Source organism: Bradysia coprophila, chromosome IV, assembly GCF_014529535.1.
Source record: "Bradysia coprophila strain Holo2 chromosome IV, BU_Bcop_v1, whole genome shotgun sequence".
NCBI lineage: Eukaryota > Metazoa > Arthropoda > Insecta > Diptera > Sciaridae > Bradysia > Bradysia coprophila.
The window spans coordinates 4,450,272-4,474,865 of NC_050738.1; the positions used below are offsets into that span (position 1 = coordinate 4,450,272).

Consider the following 24,594-nt stretch of genomic DNA (forward strand, 5'->3'; position numbering starts at 1 on the left):
ATGATACACTCTTTAAAATCGTTAAGCATAGATCGTCCTTTTCAAAAGTTTTTTTATATGTTGAACTTGTTTCTACTAAGAGGAAACCTCTGTTTTCCTGTAGAGGTGCCGCACTTTTCTCCAGTACCTCATTCTTTGCGCTCTATTTTTTGGTGCAAAACCTTCACTTCACCATTAGAGAAAAGTGGAGACAATGAGATATCATAGCAGTTAAGTTGGCTTACGAAAAATAGAGCGCTGAGCTGACATTAGTCATTTTTTGACGAAATGTACTAGAAATGTAATAGAAAAACTATGACGGAGAATATTGCCTCGGTTTTCTTAATTGCGCTAGCGCTACCGTAAGCGGCGACACTTATATTTTCGTATGACATATTTTCAAACACATACGATGAGTGGATCGACCATTACCAGCTGGGTCAGCTAGGTTTTGTGAAGAAAACGAAGACAGACGCTAATTTTTCTATTTCAAGAGCCAGCTTTTTAACAGTTTTGCAAGTTGATGTAACTTCTAATGGAATTTGCGATAATATCGTTCAAATTAAATCGAAAATTTGTTAAGTCAGAGAAATGACCAGTGATTCAATTAGTTGAATCTGTAACTTCCTTCATCCACAATACTGTCAATCGTTTGGTACAAAATCTATTACTTCATGCGTTTTGGTATAAACAGAGCATCAGCTAATCGTTTATTTTCGTCATTCTTGCAGTAAGATAGTAAGATGATAAGATTATATGATGTGCCATAGCATTGCTTCTAGCATAAACAAAGCTTCTAGCAAAAAGCGAACAAAGAAAATGGCGTCCGTCCGCACACCTCTATTTTTAAGTTAAATGTTTAAATTTGAAATGAAATCCTAAATTGTTTGACTATTTTCTGAAACGGTTGAAACGAGTAAGGGTTTTGAGGTTTACAGTGAATTGGAATCTTTTTTAATTTCGCTTCCAAGTCTTTTAGTTCTAGACGAAAGTTCTAAAAATAATTGTTGGTAAATTTTTTTGATTTTAGTTACACTTCAACGCTTCCAAGTCGGACAAACTGCTTCGTAAAGATTTTTTCTCTCTACAGAACAGAGAAATGCAAACAAAATTTAATATTGGAGTGGTAAGTACAAACATATTTTTTGCTAGCTCTTGCTTGTAAAAAAAAACTCGCTAAGAATGTGTTTGCATTGCATTAAGTATATATATGTACAATAATGCTGTACTCTCATTCATCCACCTCTATTACAATGGATAATATGCGAAGTTCATGTGAATAAAATAACATTGGCTTATACACCATGCTGCTTGTGTATTCGTCGGTTCTCTCTCTATATATATATGTATAATCATACCAATCGTTTTCAGAGGTTTTAAAGTATAATCGTTTTCACATAGATATATAAGTTGGTTTTTGATTCATAAGGTAGAAAACTGTTTTTGAACTTGCAGTTTAGTTTGTTGCGAGATTCAATAAGAGGCAGACGTTTTTTTTCCATTCCTCGATATTTCGTGTTGATGGTTTTTGTGTTTTAATGTTCCGGTGGACACAATTTTCTACATTAACACAATTTCATTGTATATATACCTACCGTGTGTATAACATATTGCAAAGAGTGTGTAGCATCAAAAGAAAATTTGAACTGAAATAAGGAGTTCAATGTAAAGAATTTCAAGAATTTTTATTGAAGAAGCGGCTTTATGATTTCTTCTTCTTTTTTATTATATCGTTAACTCTGTGATCTTTGCGAATAGAAGAGAACCGATTACATAAAGAACCAATCGATAATTGTGTTTGGTAACAGAATTTTTACTTTTCGTTCAAATTTCTAACGATTTTTGTAATTTTGTAATTTGAATGTGAATCTTAAGTACAGTGATTTTACAGTTAATTAGTTTGCTATTAAATGTTGATTCTCCTGAAGTTTATGGCTGTGATGGTTTAAGGTGTAAAGAGAAACAAGAGAGTCTGGAAATAGTAGAGCTGACTCATTGGAAATAATAGAAAAATTCAAGTTGCACTACTGTGAACTGAAATTAAGGAAATTACCACGAGGTTTGCAGTCGCATTAATAAATTAATTTTAATTTATTCGAAGCCGGTAAGTCAATTTATATACCTGTTTATCATCGGTACAGACTATTGATTAATATTTTCATTAAAAAATAAATTTAAATAATTCTCTTCTCTGGAAACATTGACTTTGACTCTATATTATTCAACAGCAAAATGTGTAAACAAGAACTTCATTTTGTTCAAGTTTTAATTCACGAGCATACTCTTAATCGACATAATAATACGAAATGTAGGTGCAATATCGATTTTTATACGTTCCATGTTTTGGTTGTTGTTTTCAATAATGTAGAGAACGTGTTGTCAATTTCTCTTATGCAATACATTCATACCGAAATGTACCTGCTATTTTGATTTGTGGCTTGGCAGTTATTGTTATTTTATGAATCACTGAAGAATATTCGATTGGTAAAAATGTATCGGACAATTTGAATTGCCGACCTTGCCGACCGCAAAAGGCGTGTAATTCGATGGATAAACGCTGTTCACAATTTCAAATGTTTACCGCAAAAGGAGTGCGTAAACCCAAACTATATCAGGTTAAAATAACGGGAACAAAGTAGATTAAACTACGAATTGAGAATTAATAGCAAAAGAAAGAAAATCCTTCGTTAAAAATTCCAGGAACAATCTTCGTATACACGAGCTATGTGACTCTAATTCAACGGTTAACGTTTTTAATTTGTTCGCTCTGAAGAATTTTAACTCACGAATAACGTACACAACATACGAAAGGTGCTAATCTGACACCCAGTCGGTGCTAAAAACTAAAAAGAAAAAAATTATTTCCTATAGTCGCATTCTTTTCATTTCCTCTATTGTTAGAGTGATGTCAGCGATAAGAACGGCTAAATTCGTACAATTTGCTTACAATGGTTTCACTTATTAGCTGCAGGAAATTTAGCGACAAATTTCTTCTTTTTTTTCATTCTTAAGTCACGTAACAACGTCGCTTTTGAGCGAATATTTCTAAATCATTTAGTCTACATGACACCGTTGCGATGTGGATTGAAGTAAAACTAACGTGTTTTCGTGTATTAAGGTCTTTGGTAACCAAAGTCTGGTTATTCTTACGTTTCACTCAAATTTCAGCACGGAAGAGTTTTGTCTTTAACCGGCTTCTTAGTCAAACATTTGTTAACATTGTAGCGATGAGGTCATGGATCATAAGTTGATGCTGGCAACAGGTACAATAATGAAGACATAGAAACATTTGAATCTTAAATAGCACTTGAGTCATTCTTTTTTCCGAGATGCGTAAATTCTCAAAGAGTTGTCTAGTCTAGCGTACCACTAAATCAGTTTACAGACTATTATCACTATTTTCAAAATCTTTTACTTCGCTAGTTTGATTAAAAGGTTTTGTTGTATAAGATCACATTTTTCAAAATTCATAGCTTATTCGATGATGAAGTAACAAGAACGAGCCAGATTTTAATTGGGGTTTTATGTTTTGCATTTTCGAAACGTAAATGTTAAGGCTGGAATCTTTGCTGGAAACATTCTGTCCATTTTGAATTCCTGATATTCACCTTATCCTCCGTTTTCTATTGTTTAGCCTGTGGTGATAATCGGATTACAATGGATAATGAAATATAATAGTCATAATTTTGGCGTTGGGCTAACTTCAGCCCGATTCGATTTCAGCAATTCAAAATTGACACTCTAAAGAACCTCTTAATTACTAATATCAGCGTCAAAAATCGCTAATACAAGGAACGTAGGGAGAATTTATCCATGGATTTGCGTCAGCTGTTCTTCATCTGGTCATACAAACAAACTGCTCATACGTATTTATACGGTTCATAAACAAGTACTAGGTCCTCGACTAGGTCCCTTGACTGTCTGAAGTTCTCAATAATTTTTGTATTGGTAATTTCAATCAATTTCAAACAAATGTAATTTTATAGCCAAAAAAAAATAGAAGAAGAAGTACTGGAACGACCTATATCTTCAATTCATAATTTCATTTTTGTTAGTTTCACTGAGAATCTTCGAAAAGTTCTGTCAACACCGATAACTTCATTTCCTGGTACAGGTCTGGTTTTATACTCACATTAGAGTATTATTATGACCCGGTTAAAAATGGCGTATGTCTTTAATATAGCCTAACCTCGCTACGCTCTGACCGCAGACATCACACTCATTAATTTTTCCCTTTTGTTAACAAAATCACAAAACAAGAAAAATATTATTGAAATAGTTACAAAAATTAGTTACTGCAACAGCAGTCACATCGTTAGACTAATGTAATCTATCTTTAAAGCTAACTTCAGAAATTCCGTTCTTCACCGAACCATTTTTTTTAAATCGGTTAAGGATTACTCCAGTTATTGTGTTAGCAAAGAGTAGAAAAGGCTTCTTTTGAGAGCAACTCCCAATACCACCCATTTTCGAACTTGATCTGAGGGTTTCAATACTTCATCGAATAAAAAAAATATGTTATGTACAGCAGTGCGATCAAAGTAATGCGTAAATGGATTTTCATATATTTACGCACTAGTGCATAAATTGACGTTTGTAAAAAATTAGGATCATTCTGCTGTACATAAAATATTGTTGCTAACACGTTAGTAAATGGGGATTTTGCGTATAAGATGTGTTGCCGAACTCATATTCGGCTCGTATAGACAATCTCACATTTATTGCGCAAAACATCACATTTACTAACTAGTTAACAAAATAGCTATTTGAAAATCGGTTCAACAGTATCGAAAAAGTTATCGTGTTGACAAATAGCAGAAAAGTTTAGCATTTAACGTCTTTAGTCACATTTAAAAACATTTTTAATCATACAGTCATCGTGTTGTGTACGGTGTATTTTCTGTTCAAGGGAATAAGCACCTTTGTTTGCATAAGTGGACCAGTCGAAAAACATCTGAAGGAAATTCTTGCCTAAATTTCACTGACGTCCACTGTCTTCTTGATTTTACTATATATCATTTTCTGTGTAACACTTTAACTTCCCTGTAGTACTCTTAACGCTGAGTCCGTCTATGCAAATAGTTTTATAAAATTGCTGCACACTCGTGTTTAAGAGTTTAAATAAATCGCAACTTTCCTGTATAATGTGCATGGAAATGTGTAATATTCACTGGGAATTCGTATAATTTTCATGCACGACACAACAAAACATGTCAATATTGAAAATTGAACCACATCGTAATATTTATACTCCCCCAAAACGAAAAATTTATGCGAAATAAACAAACTGTGGCATCTATGACAACCATAACAACTAAGTTCGTAGTACGTTTATAATATTCATCATAAAGGCAAACAATATTTTCAGTTTTTCGAGTTCTCTTGGAAGTCGTAATAGTAAATTGCAGACAGTTTCAGTTTTGCTTGTTTTATTTATGGAAATTCAATAATTTCATCAAAAGTTAACATTTTGTTTAAGTTTTCGTTAAATTTCATTTACGAAATTTTAAAATGAAAGTTTATTTTGTCATTCTTAGTTTTTGTAAAATACTGACTGTCTAGTCAAAGCATTATACAATTTATAACAAATTAGGGTTGGAAATGTAATATATTAATCATTCGGTAGAGGAGATAATACAAATGGAATAGAAAATTGCTGTGTCTGTTTGTGGTTGAGTTCGTTTTTTTGTTGTAACTTAATTGAATGGGCTAATTCACATTATTTTTTGAACAACTCAAACGTATTCTTTTCAAGGTTATTACGAATAACTCATATACATTGTTGTGTGATAATAAAGAGGCAACATAATTTCATTTTTTTTAAACAAAAACATTTTTTGAATATCAAGTGGCTGGCTGTCTTTTTTCTTCTTCGAGTTTCTTGGTGACTCTTATATCAGTGAGTAACGTTTTACAAAACATTATTTCAATATATACAAAAGTCAATGAAAAAAAAACCTTTTTTTTTTCATTGGAATTGGAAATTAAAACAGAAACAATAAATTTACCTGGAATTGTTACTTATAATTGTGTGTCTCGTAAATTGTGGTAATTCAAAAATTTATTTAATTAATCCATTTCATCTTGGATTGACTATCAACAAAATAAAAAATCTTTAAAAAAAAACTGGTTCTTTTCAACCTGAATATACATCTCGTGCCATTTTTCATGCAAATTTCAGAATGAGTAATTTGTTCTCAATTTTTTTTCCCCTTCATTTACTTCCCATATAACTCAACCTGCATTACTCGAATTGGTGAGGTATAAATACCTGAAAATAATGTTAAAATAAAACAAAGAATTCGTAAGAATCTTTGGTTTTGTATTTTTCTTTTTTATTTTGTTTAAAATTACATAACGTCGGCATTTCCGAATTTCGTCATTTACGCTTGTGTACACACACAAGACACAAGTTTTTTTTTTTAAATATATTTTGTTTTAAAACCATTTTTTGGTGCATCATGTTCATGTTTTAAACGAAATGTAGGTATTGAGTCTCAGTTAAATGGGTTTCTTTTTTTTTCATACATTTTAACTTTCCTTTGATTGGATTCGATAATATACGAAGAATTTAAGGGACACCAGTTAGTCATTAAAAATAAAAAAAAGTAATTTTAGTTATTTTATTACTTCGTGTATTTTTATCCATGGTTACGAGGATAATAATAATATCGACATTCCAACGATATAATAGCTTCCAAAGAAAAACAAAAAACCTAATGAAATGATTTTGTTTTATTTGAATGGGGATTGGAAATATTGTATATTATTATTGTGTCATCGCTTGCGTCGCGTTACTAAGGCGTCTAGTCTAATCAGAATCGGAATATTTGTGTTATATAAATTGGTATATCAGGCTATAGTTTTAATGAGTTAAGGCTGTTCTTCTCGCTGTATAGGTCTCTTATAACTTTGAGACTAAACAATGGTCTGAAATCGTCTCTTAACCCCTGTCAGGGCTATGGGTGGAGTTCTTTATGTTTTAAATTATTGAAGTAAAAGATTTCTAATGAAACATTATAGACCGTTTGGTTATATATTGTTGTGTTACTAGCTTAGGTTGATTGAAAATTGTGTAAAGTCTTGTATCGCTGAGAAATTATTAGAATTCGGCTAATTGTAAACAGTGAGACTAAAATTCAATGTTTTCTTTAAGTAAAGGTCCTGAAGTTGCATACAGGTCGGCAACGTAAAAAGAAACATTTTTCGCTTCTATTGGCTTTGAATTCCTCAGCGATACATTACATAATTACAAAACGTCTTTCAACAAGAGAAGTAAAAGATTCCATAATTGCACTGAGAAGTTGACTCAAAACATGAGTCACCACTGAAAATAGAAATTATCTGAGGTTATTGTGTTTAGTAAGCTTGAATGTTTTGTCGAAACTTCTTTGAATACTACAAACATCGTTCAATACTATCATTTTGCACGGGGTTGCAGATAAAATGTTGGTTTACAATGTTGACCAAAACCTTTTTTTAATTGTGTGTTAGGCTGAGGATGAGACTTTTATCGACAAGAGAAAGGGATGAATCTTATTTAGCCCAAGAGCCATGGTGCTCAAAATTGTCATTACCTTGAAGAAATAATTTGTTGAATGTCGTAGATGTGTTAAATTCTTTTTCACGAGGGTAGCGAGTATATTACCGATGAAAAGAGCTGCATTCAATCCATCGGTCTGTTAAAGAAGAACTTTTCTCTGGTCTTCAACCACGTCGGAAAAACTCCCTGTTTTCAAATAATTTTCTTTGATCACTTTTAATCTAATTATATGAGACTCATTTGAAAGGTTCTGACTAGTTTTATCGAACATAACCGAGTATATACTTAATTGTCGTAAATATTGTCGCTTTCTGTTTCGTGTCCAACAAAGGATATCTTAAAGTTACTATCATTCAATATCCGTAAAAGTCACTACAAAATAATCTACACAGTCGTTCTCTCTCGTTTGGCTGGCTGTTAAATTTGAAAAGAATTTTTTACTCGGCTTTTTGCTTAAATAAATTTGTATTTAATTACTCCACATATCGTCACAGCCAGCAAAAATGGTAAAGACAAATAACACAAAATGTTACCAGCAAACTTGCAAGTTTTTATAACATTCAACGAGTTATTACGTTTACAACTTTTATAAACTGCGAACTGGTAGACAATAAAAAAGATGTGATTAAGAGAAACGATCGCATCAAAGTACAAAAGTAAATAAATGCCTGCACTGTACCTATAAATATTTCAATTATTCTCTACAGCATTTATTAATAAGAATTTATTAAATTCTTCGTTGCGCTTATGCTCAAATTTATGACTGTTGAAAATTTACATACAACTTAAACAATATGTTTATAGGAAGTTCTGTTCAAGAAAATGGTTTCACGCAAGGTTAAACTTTTTTGTGCAAAACAAATATTGTACGATAAATACAAAATATAAATAAACTCTAAAGTCTATAATGAGCCATACGCTGTGATAAGTACGTACGTTAAATTGTATGTATGGCTCTCGTTGTTTTATTATTATTTGTTTGTTCATACTTATTGAGTGGCCTTTTTTTAATGATTTTATTAAAATTTATTGTTTTGGTACTGAGTCGAGTACAGTAGCTCAAATTTGATATTCATGAAATCGTTTGAATATTTTCGAATGATGAGTCAAAACCTCGATATCATTCGAATCACTAAATCTAGATGTTTAGACCGACGATATTGAACCGCACACGCAATTCTTTCCTCTTTGGATATGCATTTTATGTCCACCAGAACTATTTATGGTGCTGCTTCAGGTTAAATCAGCATGAATTAAGCTGACCTCACATTCATCCGTTGATTGATATTTATACGTGACGTTTCTGATTAGTAGAAATAATAAAAGTGGCGCACAAAACGGATGAATGTGAGGCCGATTTGAAAACATAATGGAATTTAGCCACTTAACAAGTAAAATTTATCTATCGGTTCCGATGATTTTCTTTGGGTTCGTTATCTTTGATTTGGCTGAGGCTGATTTGGTATTATGTTAAAACTATTGAAGTAATAGATTTTGCGTTAATTTGTTGAAGGGTATTGGTTGTCTGTTTTAAGATTTATTTTGAAAATTCTCAACGGTATAACGTAAAAATACATTTTTTTAATAGAAAATCACTCAGGGGCAAGAGGCAGGGCCTATTTGAAGGAAATTAAATTTCCAAAAATTCTCAAATTTTTCCATCACTTTTCGTCATTTCATCTAAAAACACAACAGATTGCGTCGTAAATGTTGTTTTTACTGCCTTTTTAGTTGTTTTTCATGTCTTTGAGCTTAACTGATTACTTCGGAATGAGATCTAACAGAAAACAAAATTTGGAAATTTTAGGAATTTTTGTGAAATTTTGGAAATTTTTGGAAATTAAATTCCTTAAAATAGGCCCTGGCTAGAGGGTCTATAACTCACACGTTAAAATCACGTATTAACCACAAAAAAACAACATAAAGCGAGACTACAAATGATACATTTTCTTGCCGCAAGTATGAAATTACTGTTTTGGATATACATCATCCAAGAACGAAGAACTATGTAGTCTTGTACATGCAAAATGTAAACAAAAAACTTAAGAAAACAGCTTTGTCTACTAAATATGGTCAGCAGGAATAACCTCCAATAGGCTTCCAAAATTTGCCTTATGTAGGCAGTAGCTTTAAAAACTTTAAAGCGGTAGCATTAAAAAGTCATGTCTGTCGATTTTCCCAATCTAAATTGAGATGATTGAGTCCATTGAATATGAATAGAATATTGCCCGAAACTGACCTCATTACCTGCAAAGTGTATTCAAGACAAAACATTCTTAATTCACAGAGAAGTGTACAGTGAGTAAATCTCTAAAATGTTTGATTTCAGTATATTTAGCTAATCCTTCTGTCACATCTTTTGACAGCTTTTTACGTTTTAGTACGTTTTCTCTCCCAGTAGCAAAAACCCAATCCCAGCAAAAAAAGAAACTATATCAAATGCCGCAAATGCATTTGAAAACGAACATTCGGTGAAATACTTTTTTATCACACCAAATGTTTATCATTTTATAAAAATATGTTCATCTTTATAATAACATCGGTGAAAAAAAAGCCTAATTTTGTCATGCAAAAATATAGATAAAAATTGACAAAATTGCCGACCACAAAAATATGTCGTCGATTCTCATGCATTTTTTATGCATAGCAAAAGAAGACAGGATCAAGCAACGTAATATTTTGTCTCACATAAAAGTTCAACTTTCTTGTAAGACAAATATTACGTTGCTTGTTCCTGTCTTCTTTTGCTATGCATAAAAAATGCATATAAATCGACAACATATTTTTGAGGTTGATAAATTTGTCAATTTTACTTTTGTTTTCGAGATCTCAAAATTGTTTCTTCCCCCGAAGTAATCCATGAATCGTCTGTATTCAATTCTTTTTGCATTTAGAAAAAGTTGCATTGAATGCAAACAGAATTGAATACAGACGATTCATGGATTACTTCGGGGGAAGAAACAATTTTGAGATCTCGAAAACAAAAGTAAAATTGACAAATTTATCAACCTCAAAAATATGTTGTCGATTTATATGCATTTTTTATGCATAGCAAAAGAAGACAGGAACAAGCAACGTAATATTTGTCTTACAAGAAAGTTGAACTTTTATGTGAGACAAAATATTACGTTGCTTGATCCTGTCTTCTTTTGCTATGCATAAAAAATGCATGAGAATCGACGACATATTTTTGTGGTCGGCAATTTTGTCAATTTTTATCTATATTTTTGCATGACAAAATTAGGTTTTTTTTTCACCGGTGTTGTTATAAAGATGAACATATTTGTATAAAATGATAAACATTTGGTGTGATAAAAAAGTATTTCACTGAATGTTCGTTTTTAAATGCATTTGCGGCATTCGATATAGTTTCTTTTTTTGCTGGGATTGGGTTTTTGCTACTGGGAGAGAAAACGTACTAAAACGTAAAAAGCTGTCAAAAGATGTGACAGAAGGATTAGCTAAATATACTGAAATCAAACATTTTAGAGATTTACTCACTGTAGTACTGTATAAGTCTGCATTGCTGTCTTAGATCGAAAATTTAATTGTGTAAAATATATTAATTATTAACGGGACAGGAGAACATTCTACATAAATTCCAGTTACCCTTTAACTTCATTTGTCTGTTTCTGTTTCAAATAAATGCGTCCGTTTGCACGGCAAAAGGTTAATTTCATTTTATGAAATTGGTTTTAAATGTGGTTTAAACACATGAATGTCGACTCTATTTTTACTCCAAGCATACGAACCCTATCATGGCCGAATGGCTTTTTGTAAGAATTAAATATAAATTCGGAAGCGAAGATGTCAAGAATAATGTATGTTTAACACCTTATACTGACTATAATGCCGTTATGGTCTCTAAATAAATAGTGATACGCCCGTATAATACCATGTTGTTGTTATTCATATGGATATTACCATCGTAATTTACATATTTATGGATTCTATTGTTTTGTTTGTCACACCCAACGTTGTACTTGTTTTGTAGTATATGGGTAAAAATAAGACTTTCGACTGAGGGGTCAAGTAAACAGAATATGTTTTTGCGGATTTATTTTGAGTGTCTTTAATTGCTAATAAAGATATCTGATGCAAAATTTTCATAGTGTGCAAGTCTGCCTCAAAGTCTACGCATTTATGTAAATCGTGAGAGCTACTAGTAAAAAATGGAATCAATTTAAAATTAGATTTTGAGTAATCCCATTAAATGCGGACAATTTTCGGTTCATTTATTTTGCTATGTGGAAATCATCTATCGCATAGGGCAATGAAGAATAAATTGAATTGGATGCTGCATCGTACTTCATATCTTCGAAAACAACTTTGCAATACTCGCAAACACACTCATCAAATTTTGAGCAACTCGCTTCGGCAACTGTTTGTAGAAAAAATAGTTACCGAAGCTTGTTGCTCAAAAATGTACTTGTGAGTTTGCTTTTATATCACATAATTGTTATCTCATGTAACATGTAATGAATTACTTTGGCAGGGCCTATTTTAAGGAAATTAAATTTCCAAAAATTCTCAAATTTTTCCATCACTTTTCGTCATTTCATCTAAAAACACAACAGATTGCATCGTAAATGTTGTTTTTACTGCCTTTTTAGTTGTTTTTCATGTCTTTGAGCGTAACATGCTTAACATGATTACTTCGGAATGAGATCTAACCGAAAACAAAATTTGGAAATTTTAAGAATTTTTGTGAAATTTGTGAAATTTTGGAAATTTTTGGAAATTAAATTCCTGAAAATAGGCTCTGAATCTAATGTAACCTACTATTTTTCCCTGTGCCGATTTATCAAAAATTTAATGAAATGGCTCTGTTCTCCTAAAAAGCAGTCTCACAAATTTAAACCTTTTTACAACTCTGAATCTGAACATTTAAAATTGAGAATCTTTTGTAAGCACCAAGCGTATCGAGATATAATCTGATTACTTCTTTCGTTAAAAATCTTTTACTTCTTTTGCTTCAGCAAAGATTTTGCTATTTAAAACAACATTAATGAAAGGTCCGAGTTTATTTTTGTTGTCGCTGTGGTTAACAAATGAAGAAGAGCTACAGATTCTTTTGAAAAACAGCCGACCGAGATCGGACACATTTTCCAGTAGAATTTTTTATATGTGCCCAGAAAGGTATTCGCCCCAAGAAGCCAAAACCACTTTCAAAAAAAAATGTTCGAAGCTTGTGTGGCTTCTGATCAAAAACTGAAAACATTCACTTTTCTTACAGACATAATCATGAAACTTAGTAACATATTTCTGGCCAAGACATTCTGTAAATCGATTTTTTACCATGAAGCCTTAATGGCTCTTTTTTGGTCAAATGGAGAAAAATGTAGACCACAACCAGATCTACATTTTTCTCCATTTAACCAACAAATAACTATTTCATAACGCAGGTGAGAAAATAGTTATTTTCTCCTCTCCGCTGAAACTTCTAAAGCGAAAAACGTTGAGTTTACTTCGGAAAAAAGTTGGAAATTACATTTTCTCCGGTGACTTGTGAGCACCGTCGAAATGTAATTTCCAACTTTTCCTCCCTCGTTGAACAAATAACTATTTTTTAAACAAAAAGATGGAGTAAATAGACAATCGAATAATCATAATTTGTAGGTCTTTCTAAAAATATCGCACACAACAACGCAAATCACGACTAAAGTGGTTTTAGCCTAATATTGCCAAACGCTTCCGCTGTCTGGTAAAATTAGTTTCAAATTTCACTTTCCTCTTAGTTTAAGCAATGTTTTAGTCAAAATGTTAAATTGTTTTATTTCGTCATTTCAGAAACTATAACATGAGGGGAAACTCAGGATTTTTGCGGCTAGCCGTTATTGGCTGCTTATTGGTGTGTTCAGTAACAGGAGGTAAGTTTATTCGAAAGAAGTGTTTCCAAAAATCGTGTTTCTTCAATTAAATAGAGACACAAGTCTGTTCGTTTCCAAACTGGCGGGAAAGAATTGCTAAAAATAACACAAACAGGTCAATACTCGTATGGTATTTGCAAAAAAAAGACACATGCCATTCACAACCAAAAAAAAAATTAAATTGTGTCGATCCGAACTTTGGTTACATCATCTAAAAATCAATTTAGAGAAATATAAAATTATCAAACTGGTTTAACGCATTAGATTATCGATACCATATGTCCGTGGACTTGACCACATACAGAGACAACTCCCTTAAACTCCGACTTGACGAACGAAAATGGCAATTGAACATAAGACGTTGAAAAGCATTTGCAAGCAGAACTTTGATCAATAACATTCGAATTTTGAATCAAAATTTCCATTCAGATTGAATTGTCAAATAGTTTCACTTGTTTGCACTTTGATGATTGGTACACAAAATTTAGTTTACATTTTGCTGGATTGAGAAACATTTATTCACAGAAAATGTTGTCAACGTACGCTATATCATTCATTACTCACTCCAACGCAAATATTTATTCGTGCGTCTACCTATGTATATTAGTATCCACCTGAGCTCTGAATGAAATGACTCGTGCCTAAACATTATAATATATATATGTATCACACCCGATCTACACATCAATTGCGCGATGTGTGTATAGATAACTAATAAACATAAAACAGCACTTCACAAACAAATTGTTTATAACAAAAAAAAAACATTTTTTTTATTCTTTAAAATATTCACATGCTTCCGTTTTAAATTTCGCCAAGAGCAATCAAATTCAAAATATTCATATACCTACTTGTACCCACTGAAAGTCAAGTTCAACTTCTTGGCAAATTGTACTTTAAAAGCGACGCAACAACAACAACAACATCAACAGAAAAAGACATAGCATAGATATACATAGTAGAAGGTATGTTGTATGGATGGATATCCATATTCGAGTATATTATACATGCGTACGATTACATATCTTTTAAGAGAAACAAATAAACATTGTGCGAAGATAACAGAAAAACGTAGGTATATATTCGCCATATAATAAATGTCTTAATTTGTGTTAAATTTTTATATTTTGTAACAGGCGTTTTATTTGCACATTTGCTTAATTTGCCAATAACAGTTTTGGTTTTTCGACAGAAATTTACATAAAATTAAAGACAAACATAGAATTTTTGACGTTCAAACGTACTAATTTTATAAACTTGAATCGAATCAGGCGCACATTAAATTATTAGATACGCTCCGTTCATAAATTCGTATCATTTATTATTGAATTGGTTTGGTATATTAATACAACGTTATGGAGTACACTCATCATCCTTCAAGCAATTAATTTATTTATAAAATCTGATTGTACTTGTGGGGTTTTCATGAATGAAACATTTCCAAAGAAAAACGATTCGAAAATAATGAAAATAAAACAAAAACAAATTCAAGGTGGTTGGTATATGCACACACATGAAGAATGTCTCTGGTTCGTGATACCTTCCGAAAGCTTTACTTATTGAGTCACAAAATTTTTTACTAAATTCGGAGAAGAACAAAAAAAACGGAAGTTCTTCGCATACAAACAGTCAGGTTTTAATCATTTGCCGATTACATCACAAATATTATTTTGCTTGGATGAAAATATAACTTAAGTTGTGACGTGCTTTTTGTGAATCAAGAGAACAACAATTTGTAAATTACGTGATCTATTTACCATTCTCGGAATGATGGCATTTTTATGGCATCTACGTAATTTTTTGAATAGAAAAACAAAATCATTTCGTTTTAATAATACTTCCTTAATGTTGTGGGAGTAGGTTCCACTGGTTCAAGTCGTCGTAAAGTTATTGTGTCGCCGTAGCAAGTAGTTTTTCTTCTACTTGCAACAATGCTATCGTTCTGTTTTGATTTTATTTTCTAAATTTTACTCCAGGCGGAGAAAAATAGGAAGTCACAATTATAATCCAATTCTCTTTAATCATTCCACATGAATTACTAATGTTAAGACATTTACGAATGTGTATATCAACGTAGATATCGCATGTGGCTTCTTCATTATTTCCACTGTTGAAGGTTATATTAAAACTTTCTACGAACGGCTATTTGTTGCGACCGGAAGCAGTGAACTGCGATGTAATGTGGGTGTTATATAGCAAAATTTTCGTTAAATTTAATGAAGTACAAGATTTTGTTTGTTAATTACGTCCATCAAACGAAGTAATAGATTCGATTATTTTACTTTCGATGAATTTACGTTGAATTTGAATTGTAGGTGAATAAGTGGATGAACACATGAATTGAGTGAATGAAAAAAGAGAGGATCTTGACAAATAAGAAGCGTTGTCAGACCAGTTAGGTATAGAACTAGCGTTAGTATTTTCGCGAGAGATATATCCCAATAACAATACACAAATTTAGTAACTTCTTCTTCCCACGTAACCGAAAATCTAATCTTTTGCGTATACATTATACTCACATGAAACTTAAAAACCACTTTTTTTATGCAAATAATTTTTTGGATCAAGGAAATTGTTAATCACATCTCACATCACATCAGACAATAGTTTTTTTTTCGTGTTTATTAAATCGTATTGTGCATGTTGCAGTCTTATTAAGCTTATAATGTGGCTGTTATTTGAATTTAATTTCGGTTGATTATTATATTTCTTTATTAACTCGAGACAAATTTATGAGATTTTCAATTGTAATGAAAAAAATAACCTATATGTTGGCACTGATGGAAGTGGAAGGTATTAAAATTCTACGGGTCAAGGTATTTTCAATATAGGAAGGGAACGAAGTCTGATTTTGATTTTTTAAATCCCGTTACATGTTACCTCAACAGAGCCATTGATCCATCCGAGAACACTCTGTATCATACCAATTGTCGACCCTTCAGCTACAGAAAGAAAACTGTGTTTATAGGTATTTTCGTTCTATTCGTATTAAAATCACTGCTGACCTAGCCCTATTTATATTAATTTATTATAACAATCAATTCTGATGAATTTATTTATTTAGAAGAATTTGTTTGGTTGATGATTCAAAAAATTGAACAAATAGCAAATTATAATCGATTCAAGTCGATGGAGGAATTTTTCCTTTGTAATTTTGATTGATCTAACTTGAGGAAAAAAATAAGTTTCGCACTAAATCAAAGTGTGGTTGACATGCTTGTTCATTATAAAAAAAAATAATTCAAATTGTAATTGCCGACGATGTTATTATTATTATTAAGCTTACCATGCATGCTGTGCTATTAAAATTTATTTATTTTTTTAAAAACTTGACTGCCGATTGCGCATCAGAGAACGATCAGATTTCAAATGCTCATTTTGTTTTAATTTGCTCAGCTCGTATACAAGCGACACGACTGGTTTCGTGTGAAAATGTTTAACAAATGATAATACCTGTTCTGTTACGGTCGTTTTTTTTCGTTCTTTATCAGAATATTGGTGCACATTCCTCTATTTGATAATTAAAAATTAAATTCTTGAGATTTCAGAACGGTTGTGGCAATGACAATCCGTAGAGAAATATTTGTTTTTATCAAATTCCATGAAATTTCAATGCTATTTACTGTTCAAGTACAAACGGTACTATTCTTAGAAAAAATGAAATTTTCCTTCATTCAAGAATTCACATTTGTTTCAAGCAAAAGTTTATATTTTCCTACCAAAAAATGTGGAAGTTACTGTGGAGCAATAATGAAGGCATCATGTAGGACGTAGCACAATTTTATGCTGGCTTACATAAACACTCTTAATTAAACAGTGTGATGAGGTGACCTAATGAAGCACGCTAATTAATGGCCATACATTTCTGCAACAGTCCAGATGCGTGGAGATCAAGTTTCTGAGGCCGTTGCAAGCGCACAATGATTTCCGACTTGTTTAAAACACATCAGTCAATTAAATTATCAATTTCTTCTTGTGATGGAAGCTCTTGGCGAGCGGCATCGTTTACAGTTCTGTTAATTTTTTTATCGTCTGGGAAGTTTTGTAAAATTCTAAGAAAATTATAAGATCGGGGTGAGTACTGACCAGGGGCTATTTAGTTGAATTATTAGCGAATTTTGGCGAATTTGGCGAATTTGACGAATTTTGGCGAATTTTGACGAATTTTGGCGAACTTTGACGAATTTTTGCGAATTTTTGTGAATTTATACATGATTTTAAGAAATTTCAAAGAATCGTAGAACTTAGTTACATATTTTTGGCCAAGACATTCTAAAAATCTATTTTTAACCGGGAAGCCATGAAGGTTTTTTTTTGGCCAAACGATGAAAAATGTCCTAATTTTGTGAATTTTACATATATTTGTGAATTTGGTAGATTCTTGCATATTTTTGTTATGCTATATCACAAAACTAGCAAAATATTCCAAAAAACATAAGTTTGGAAGAAAATTTTAAAAATTTGAATTTTTTAATTTGGGAGAATTTTGGCGAATTTCGACGAATTTCGGCGAATTTTGGCGAATTTCGGCAAATTAATTCGACTAAATAGCCCCTGGTACTGACCGACCTCAGGCCAAATCATTGGTACCTCATGTGACCTTGGTTTGCAAGAGCTTTCAGCTTCTTTTGTGTTTCAATATATGTAATGCAATGCAAAACGCTTTTGAAAGCTTTCCGACGCTCACATACAATCACAGCAGAATAAAATAAACGCTGCTGTGCATACCATGCGATACGTTGTTTATAATATTACATTGTATCGGTCAATTATCGGTGGTAGTCAGTGTGAGAAAGTAGAAAACGACAGAATTAGTAGTTAGACAAGTTTCCTTCCCTCGTATTGTGTTGTGAAGATTAATTTGGTTTTATTTGGCCTGTAAAAATTTTCGAAAATTTACTTGACATAAATTTACATAATAAAACGACAGGGATCGTTGCTGTGGATAATGAATGATTATCCGTGAAGTGACTTTGTAAGAGTCGATCTGAGAAAGTCACATAGCTTCACTATAACAATTAGTAAGGGAAATATAGTTATTAACAACAAAAACAGAAATTACTTTATCGCCACTCCGCCAACCATATATCCGAAGCACACAATTCAGTGATTAATAAAAATGCATTTTGTTATATTATATCCACAGCGAATCAACAGAAAATTGTTTTTATATTGTTCTCCATCCTCTGTAATACGTAAGCATTATAAATTGCTTATCAGCACCACTAAAAAAACAATCAATTAGGCGATTTTCGAAATCACGAATATAATTCGTATAATTGGCAGCTATATATGCAAACAACATCATCATTGTTATCGCTACTGATTTCGCATTAATCAGATATGCAATCAGTCTTAAAGTGTACACAATTAAAGTGGAATAAAGCAAATTGATAAAAGACTCTCTCGTGTGCTGTTCGGTTGGTATAGATTTCAATTTTAAGAGTCATCAGTTACGGTGTGATTGCTAAGTCGTGCACGGTGTTGCTAATTGATATCCGTAATGTAATGATTAAAAAAAAATTGCAAAGGTGAAAATCGGGTTATTGATGATGAATGGAACGAATTTTTTTAATTTATGTTTTGTACTATGCGACTGTAAATTGCTGCTGACATCACACCCATAACAGTTGCATATGTACGATTACAAGCTTTCATTAGCTGTTTCAATGTTTCAGACGTCTTTTACGGGATAGCTCCGATTTGATGAACCTACATCCATCACAACCGTTTTCTTTTCCATGGGAAAGGTCAAAAAAGGTCTTAAATTCTGTTCCCCATGTTTTTCCTTGGTGGCTTCTTGAACTATCGTCCTATATTTCTGTATCGCTGTATCATGGCCGGGTCTACGATCCCATTCTTCCTCTATTTATCATCATCGTTGTTTCATCTTCTACTCCGGTACCATTCCACAAAGTTTTATTCTCGTACACGAAAATTCACCCGAATTGAACTTTAACTTTTCCTAGTTATGCGAATATGAAATAAACAGATTCGGTTTACTTTACGAAATCGACGACGACGATCCCTTTGATCAAACATTAATGAATGTAAAATCCACAGCTTTATCCATAATTTAAAACTTTTTCTTTAGATAAACCCATTCTCCACTGAATCCTTCAAGCAATTTATAAATCATTTGACAAATAGAAAACTTCTTCCAATTTTAATGTGTTTTCAAATTTAATGCATTATCTGCTTTATAATCATAAAAATTGGATCTATTCCGTTCGTGTAAGTCACAAAAAAATGTATCGATTTTACCGATTATTTGTTGAACAACGCCACAACAACCCATTTAATGACATTTTAATTCTGAACGTAGCCTTGACATTGTGGTTAATAAATTTAATCGGTAATTATACACCTTCTGCTACGTTGCAAACATGCACAATCCACACAGCATTGCACGATGAAAACTACAATTTTCGATTTAATGAATAATGTAGAAGGAATAGGAGACCGAAGTTAGGATTTTTTGAACATGACTTTGGTTTTTAAAAATTATTGTTCAGTGAAGTTCACTTATAGTCGAGCTGCTTTCCATCTGTTATCGAGACAGTAGTGATAAAAATAAGAGATGACATCCATTTGACATGGTCTTATATAGCGATGTCTATATTAAAACCTTTCACTTAATTGGTAAAACAAATGAAGTAAAAGATTTGTGTCAAACTCTAGCCTATAATTTCGACAAAAGTTATACATTTCTCAGAGTGGAAGATTTTCTTAATTTAGGTTAATTAATCGTGCCGAATCCTTGAAAATTCGTGTACACATCTAACTGGAAGAGTTAATTTCGATAAGGAAGTAAATATTTGAGCAATTGTTACATGTGCGTGCAGCCTGAAAAAACCATTTTATCATTACCAAAACAGAAACTCATTCGTCTTGCGGATAATATCGAATTTTTACAATCCACTTTCACGAATCGTGTTCAGCGATGGGAAGTGTGATGGTTGATATGCTTTAGCTGAACTCTATAGGGAAAATTGAAATATTAAACTTAACATCCATCTCAATTCTAATTTCGATATTTTCGTTTGTATTACAGGTCCCCCGAGACCGCGAAGAATGATGAGAGAAACATTTTCGAACGATGAATCGGTACCCACGAGCGACAATAAAACACTAGACTCTGGTAAGTGTTTCTGCGCTTAGTCAATGGGAAAAATAGATTTTTAAAGTAGTCGAATTCTAGACACGTGTTCGTACAATGGCAAAGAAGTGGAAAGATCATCAATTACATGCGAAACGAAGAATGGCTGCCGGGAAATTGAAACGCATGGCGAATGTTGTCCAAAATTTGTTTGTGGTGAGTTGTTAAGTCTAGCACTCACAGACTGAACTCCATTCAAACTTTTATTAATTTTTTCTTTTTCAATTTCAAGAATGTAAGTTAAATGGAACCATTTACGATAATGGCGATAAAATTGTCGACCCAGAAACCCCTTGCGAAGTTTGTGTGTGTCGAGGTACGTAGTAATGAAATTTACGAATTCAAAATCGTTTTTCAATGAACCATTTTAGGTGGCGAAATCAATTGTAATGCCTTAACATGTTACTCTCGAAACGATTGTAAAAATGTCACCTATCTGCCGGGGGTATGCTGTCCAGAATATACTAATTGTCCACCATTAGGTAAATGAAGACAACATAAACTTTTGTAGTTCTACTTATCTGTAACATGAGTCCTTAATCCAACTTTTGAACTCCTTCTTTTGCAGAGAATGTGGAACTAAACTCGTCCAACGAAACAACCACCGCTGAGTCTGTGAATCACAGCACAAGTATTACTAGTAGCACAATGTTAACGGAAACATCAACCACACCTTCCCCACCGACCACTACACAAATGAGCGAAAGTCCGGTTGGAATCAAAATTAAGGAAATCACCAAGCCAGAAGAAATTCGAATCACAGACGACCGACCAAAAGTTTTCAAACCAATAAAGTCCAGTGAAACGAAAACGTCGTCAGCTCTAAGCAATAGTCAAGAAGCTCCCATTGAACCAGAAAACGAATCGGCCCCACTCGCAATTCTACCGGAAGAAATTGCCGAGTTGCAACCATCAGTGATCGAACCGGAAATCGAACAGCACACAACCTTTTTCTTTGACGGCAGTGGTAGCGATCAACCGATTCAACTAGAAAGCACCGATCTAAATACCGTGGGCCATGTCTCGATGGGCCCAAAAATAGTACGTCAAACTGACATCGTCGGTCTAGAGACGACTGAAGTGCATACAACGATTGCTCCATTTTCGGCGGAAAATGAAATCAGGGACGAAGCATCGACGACTAGATCGGATCATGTGACCGAAGGTCCGACTATAGAATCAACATCTGTGAAGCATAACACTTCAGTGCTACAAGTGGGTGACAGTGTTGTTATATTCGACCGTAGTGGTCAGACACAATCAATTCCGCTTAGAGTTGCTGGACTGCAACGAGGCGAAGACACATACGATGAGGACGAAACACGAAAAACCGATGAGACCGAACAATACTCAACGGCTGCATCTGAAAGTAGTTCTACTGATTCAATGATGGAACAGTCGTTTTCGACTGAAGTATTTGAAGTTTATTATTACGAACCGCAAGATATGACAACTATGTCACTGGATTTCCCCAGCAGCGAAGCATCTGGAGATGATTTGATCAGTGGAAAACCGAGCGATGAGTTGAATGAAGGCAGTGCTGAGCAACAAATTACTGCGACTTCAACCGAAAGATTACTAACCGATATTGAGAGCTCGTCTGGCTACTCTTCTCTTGATAGGTTCACCGATCCAATGCTGGCACAGCAATCGACTGTAGATGAGAAAACAATGAGCTACTACATTGAAGGTTCGTCATCAACTTCAGACGAAATGTCTACAAGTTTCGACAGCTTCAGCACTTCTACCAGTTCCATTCAATTAAATCAACCGTCAGAACCCACTACAACAGATGTTGATGATGACATTGTTCAACATGACCAGAACATAAATTTTCCCCATATTACCGACGATCTCAGCATTCACGGTTCCCGAATGGAAGATCGATTGGAAGACGACGATAAATTGCGTGCCCACAGCCGAGTCGTTGAGACTGATTTAGAGAAAATCGAAGCCGAGCCCGCTGTCGAGCAGAATTTGATAATCACTGGCGAAGATAACAAGCAAGACGATTCGTCTTCGACCGTAGCTCCAGTGGAGGACGTAAATGAAAGCACAAATGTTAAAAATTTTAAAGACGTTGAACCGAGGTCACCGGGAGAACCGTTACTGATTCCAGAATGGGAACGCAACCATACGACAGTGGCTCCGCCATTCGAATTGATTTCATCGAATGAAACAACGGACGATCAATTATTAGCCGAAATATCTAGTCATGAAGATCGTACAGTCGATGCAATTGTTGCTGATGAATCAACGACGGATCAGTCGGAATTGAGTATCAGTACTGATGATTCGATTGATATGAATTCTTCGACAACATCTGAAAGTCCAAATGATATCGAATCGAAAGAGACGCATCCTATAGCCGGATCGAGTCAAGTTAGGGAAACAAATCATTTAAATTTACTTTTTGATGGAACGGCCGATTTTTTTAGAATCCAAAAGAAATTGTGGAATTCAGCGTTGGTATAGGACATGCAATTGTTTCTTCTGTAAATTAATTGTTTTTTTTTACTTTGAAATTCTACGTCATTTGTCCTTACGTGATTGATATGGTTAAAAGACAATCATCGCACATCTTATTCTAAAAATGTTTGCGTTTTCATTAATCTTTCAGAAACAGGAAGCATATCAGCCATGCAAATCTACTACTTCGTTTAACAAAAATCTTCTACTTCATTAATTTCGACATCCCTTCCACTATAAGACAAACCTAGCCTGAGTTCATCGCTTATTTACGTCATCATTGTGGTCAACAGATGAGATGACAGCCTGAAAAAAGTTCTATGATTTACGATCATCTTTCTAAGGTCTAAGATCTCTACCCAACAAGGAACTTAATTATTGAATATATTTCGCAAAAATTCAACATAATGAAGACACTGCTGCTGTGACTATGCTAAGAGAGTTGCTTCCTGCTATATTTCGTTACAACTTGTAATTTACAAAGGAAGATTCTCGAAAATGTTGAAAGAAAATTTCTTCAAAATTAGGGAAGATCTTTGGAAATAGAAAGAAAATCGTTGCAACTAATGAAATGTCCTAAAAATCTGTAAGAAAGTGAATTGATTGATTAGAAAACTTTTCCATTTGTTTAACAATCTAACATTTCAACATTAAATTTGTCTTCCCTCTGTTCACTTGTTCAGCATGATGATTGATGAACATGATGTCTAACGATGATGTAATTGCTACAAATTGATTCGAGTCGTCCTGATGAAAAATATTTTTAAATTAAGAGAGAGCACAAAAAAAAGTAAATTACATTTTGCACTCTCTGAAAGGTTACTATACTGCTGGAGAATCCTAAGAACCAACATGTTGTTAACAATTTCAATCTAATTCATAAACAGTATAATGTCTGTGAGTGAATAGCTTCATCGGGAGATCGTATACGGAATGACTAGCAAGAATTGGATTGAAATTGTTAGTCCTTATGGTTCTCTAAATGTATTTTGTTCGTGTTTTTCTTTTCAAACCTTCAAAAATACCGAATCATTTCGTAACTTTTTAGAAATTGTAAAGTTCAAAATTCCAATTAATTTAGTCATTTAGTCAAGATGCGTCCTGAAGGGATGTGATAATTTATTGCATATGGAATCCGATATTGTCGGGACGAGCGAGATGAATGTGTTGTGTTCGAAAACGAAGTCAAATCAACTCGATTTATTTGACAATATGAAATATAGATAAGAAACTGAAGTGTCAGTTTTTCCTTTAAATTAATTTTTAATTTTTATGTTTACGACTCGAGTTTGGGTTTTCTCTTCAAAATTAAGAATAAATCAGATAATTAAAATGTTGATAGGTGTTGCATTGAGCTAGCAATAAATTTGGATATTATTGAGACTGTTCACAAACGTTTCCAATTGTTACGTTTAAACTATTAATTTAAAGTGAAATTTGTTTCATCCCCGCTTTTATTAATTAATTTTGTTTTAACAAATTTCTTTTATTTTTTATGACTTAGGATATTTTTATTAAAATAGAAGTAAATAAATTAGTCGATTCGTTTAAACTTTACAAATTATGAATTTAAA

General features: G+C 33.0%; 1 protein-coding gene across 1 annotated transcript; it reads left to right on the forward strand.

Moving 5' to 3' along the window:
* Nucleotides 1-1,433: 1,433 nt before the first annotated feature.
* LOC119085896 (serine-rich adhesin for platelets-like) lies at nucleotides 1,434-24,589 on the forward strand. The gene is made up of 7 exons (XM_037196433.1): nucleotides 1,434-2,083; nucleotides 13,313-13,392; nucleotides 20,447-20,533; nucleotides 20,594-20,707; nucleotides 20,784-20,867; nucleotides 20,923-21,033; nucleotides 21,120-24,589. The coding sequence occupies exons 2-7, from the start codon at nucleotides 13,323-13,325 to the stop codon at nucleotides 23,024-23,026; spliced, it is 2,373 nt and encodes a 790-aa protein (XP_037052328.1). The 5' UTR covers nucleotides 1,434-2,083; nucleotides 13,313-13,322; the 3' UTR covers nucleotides 23,027-24,589.
* The last annotated feature ends 5 nt before the right edge of the window (nucleotides 24,590-24,594 follow it).

What these genes read in the sequence shown, in the direction of transcription:
- LOC119085896 (XM_037196433.1), top strand. Translation starts at nt 13,323, where the DNA reads ATGAGGGGAAACTCAGGATTTTTGCGGCTAGCCGTTATTGGCTGCTTA. An exon ending in GGTGTGTTCAGTAACAGGAG is followed by an intron (nt 13,393 to 20,446) that starts GTAAGTTTATTC and finishes TTTGTATTACAG; the next exon opens with GTCCCCCGAGACCGCGAAGA. An exon ending in TACTAATTGTCCACCATTAG is followed by an intron (nt 21,034 to 21,119) that starts GTAAATGAAGAC and finishes CTTCTTTTGCAG; the next exon opens with AGAATGTGGAACTAAACTCG.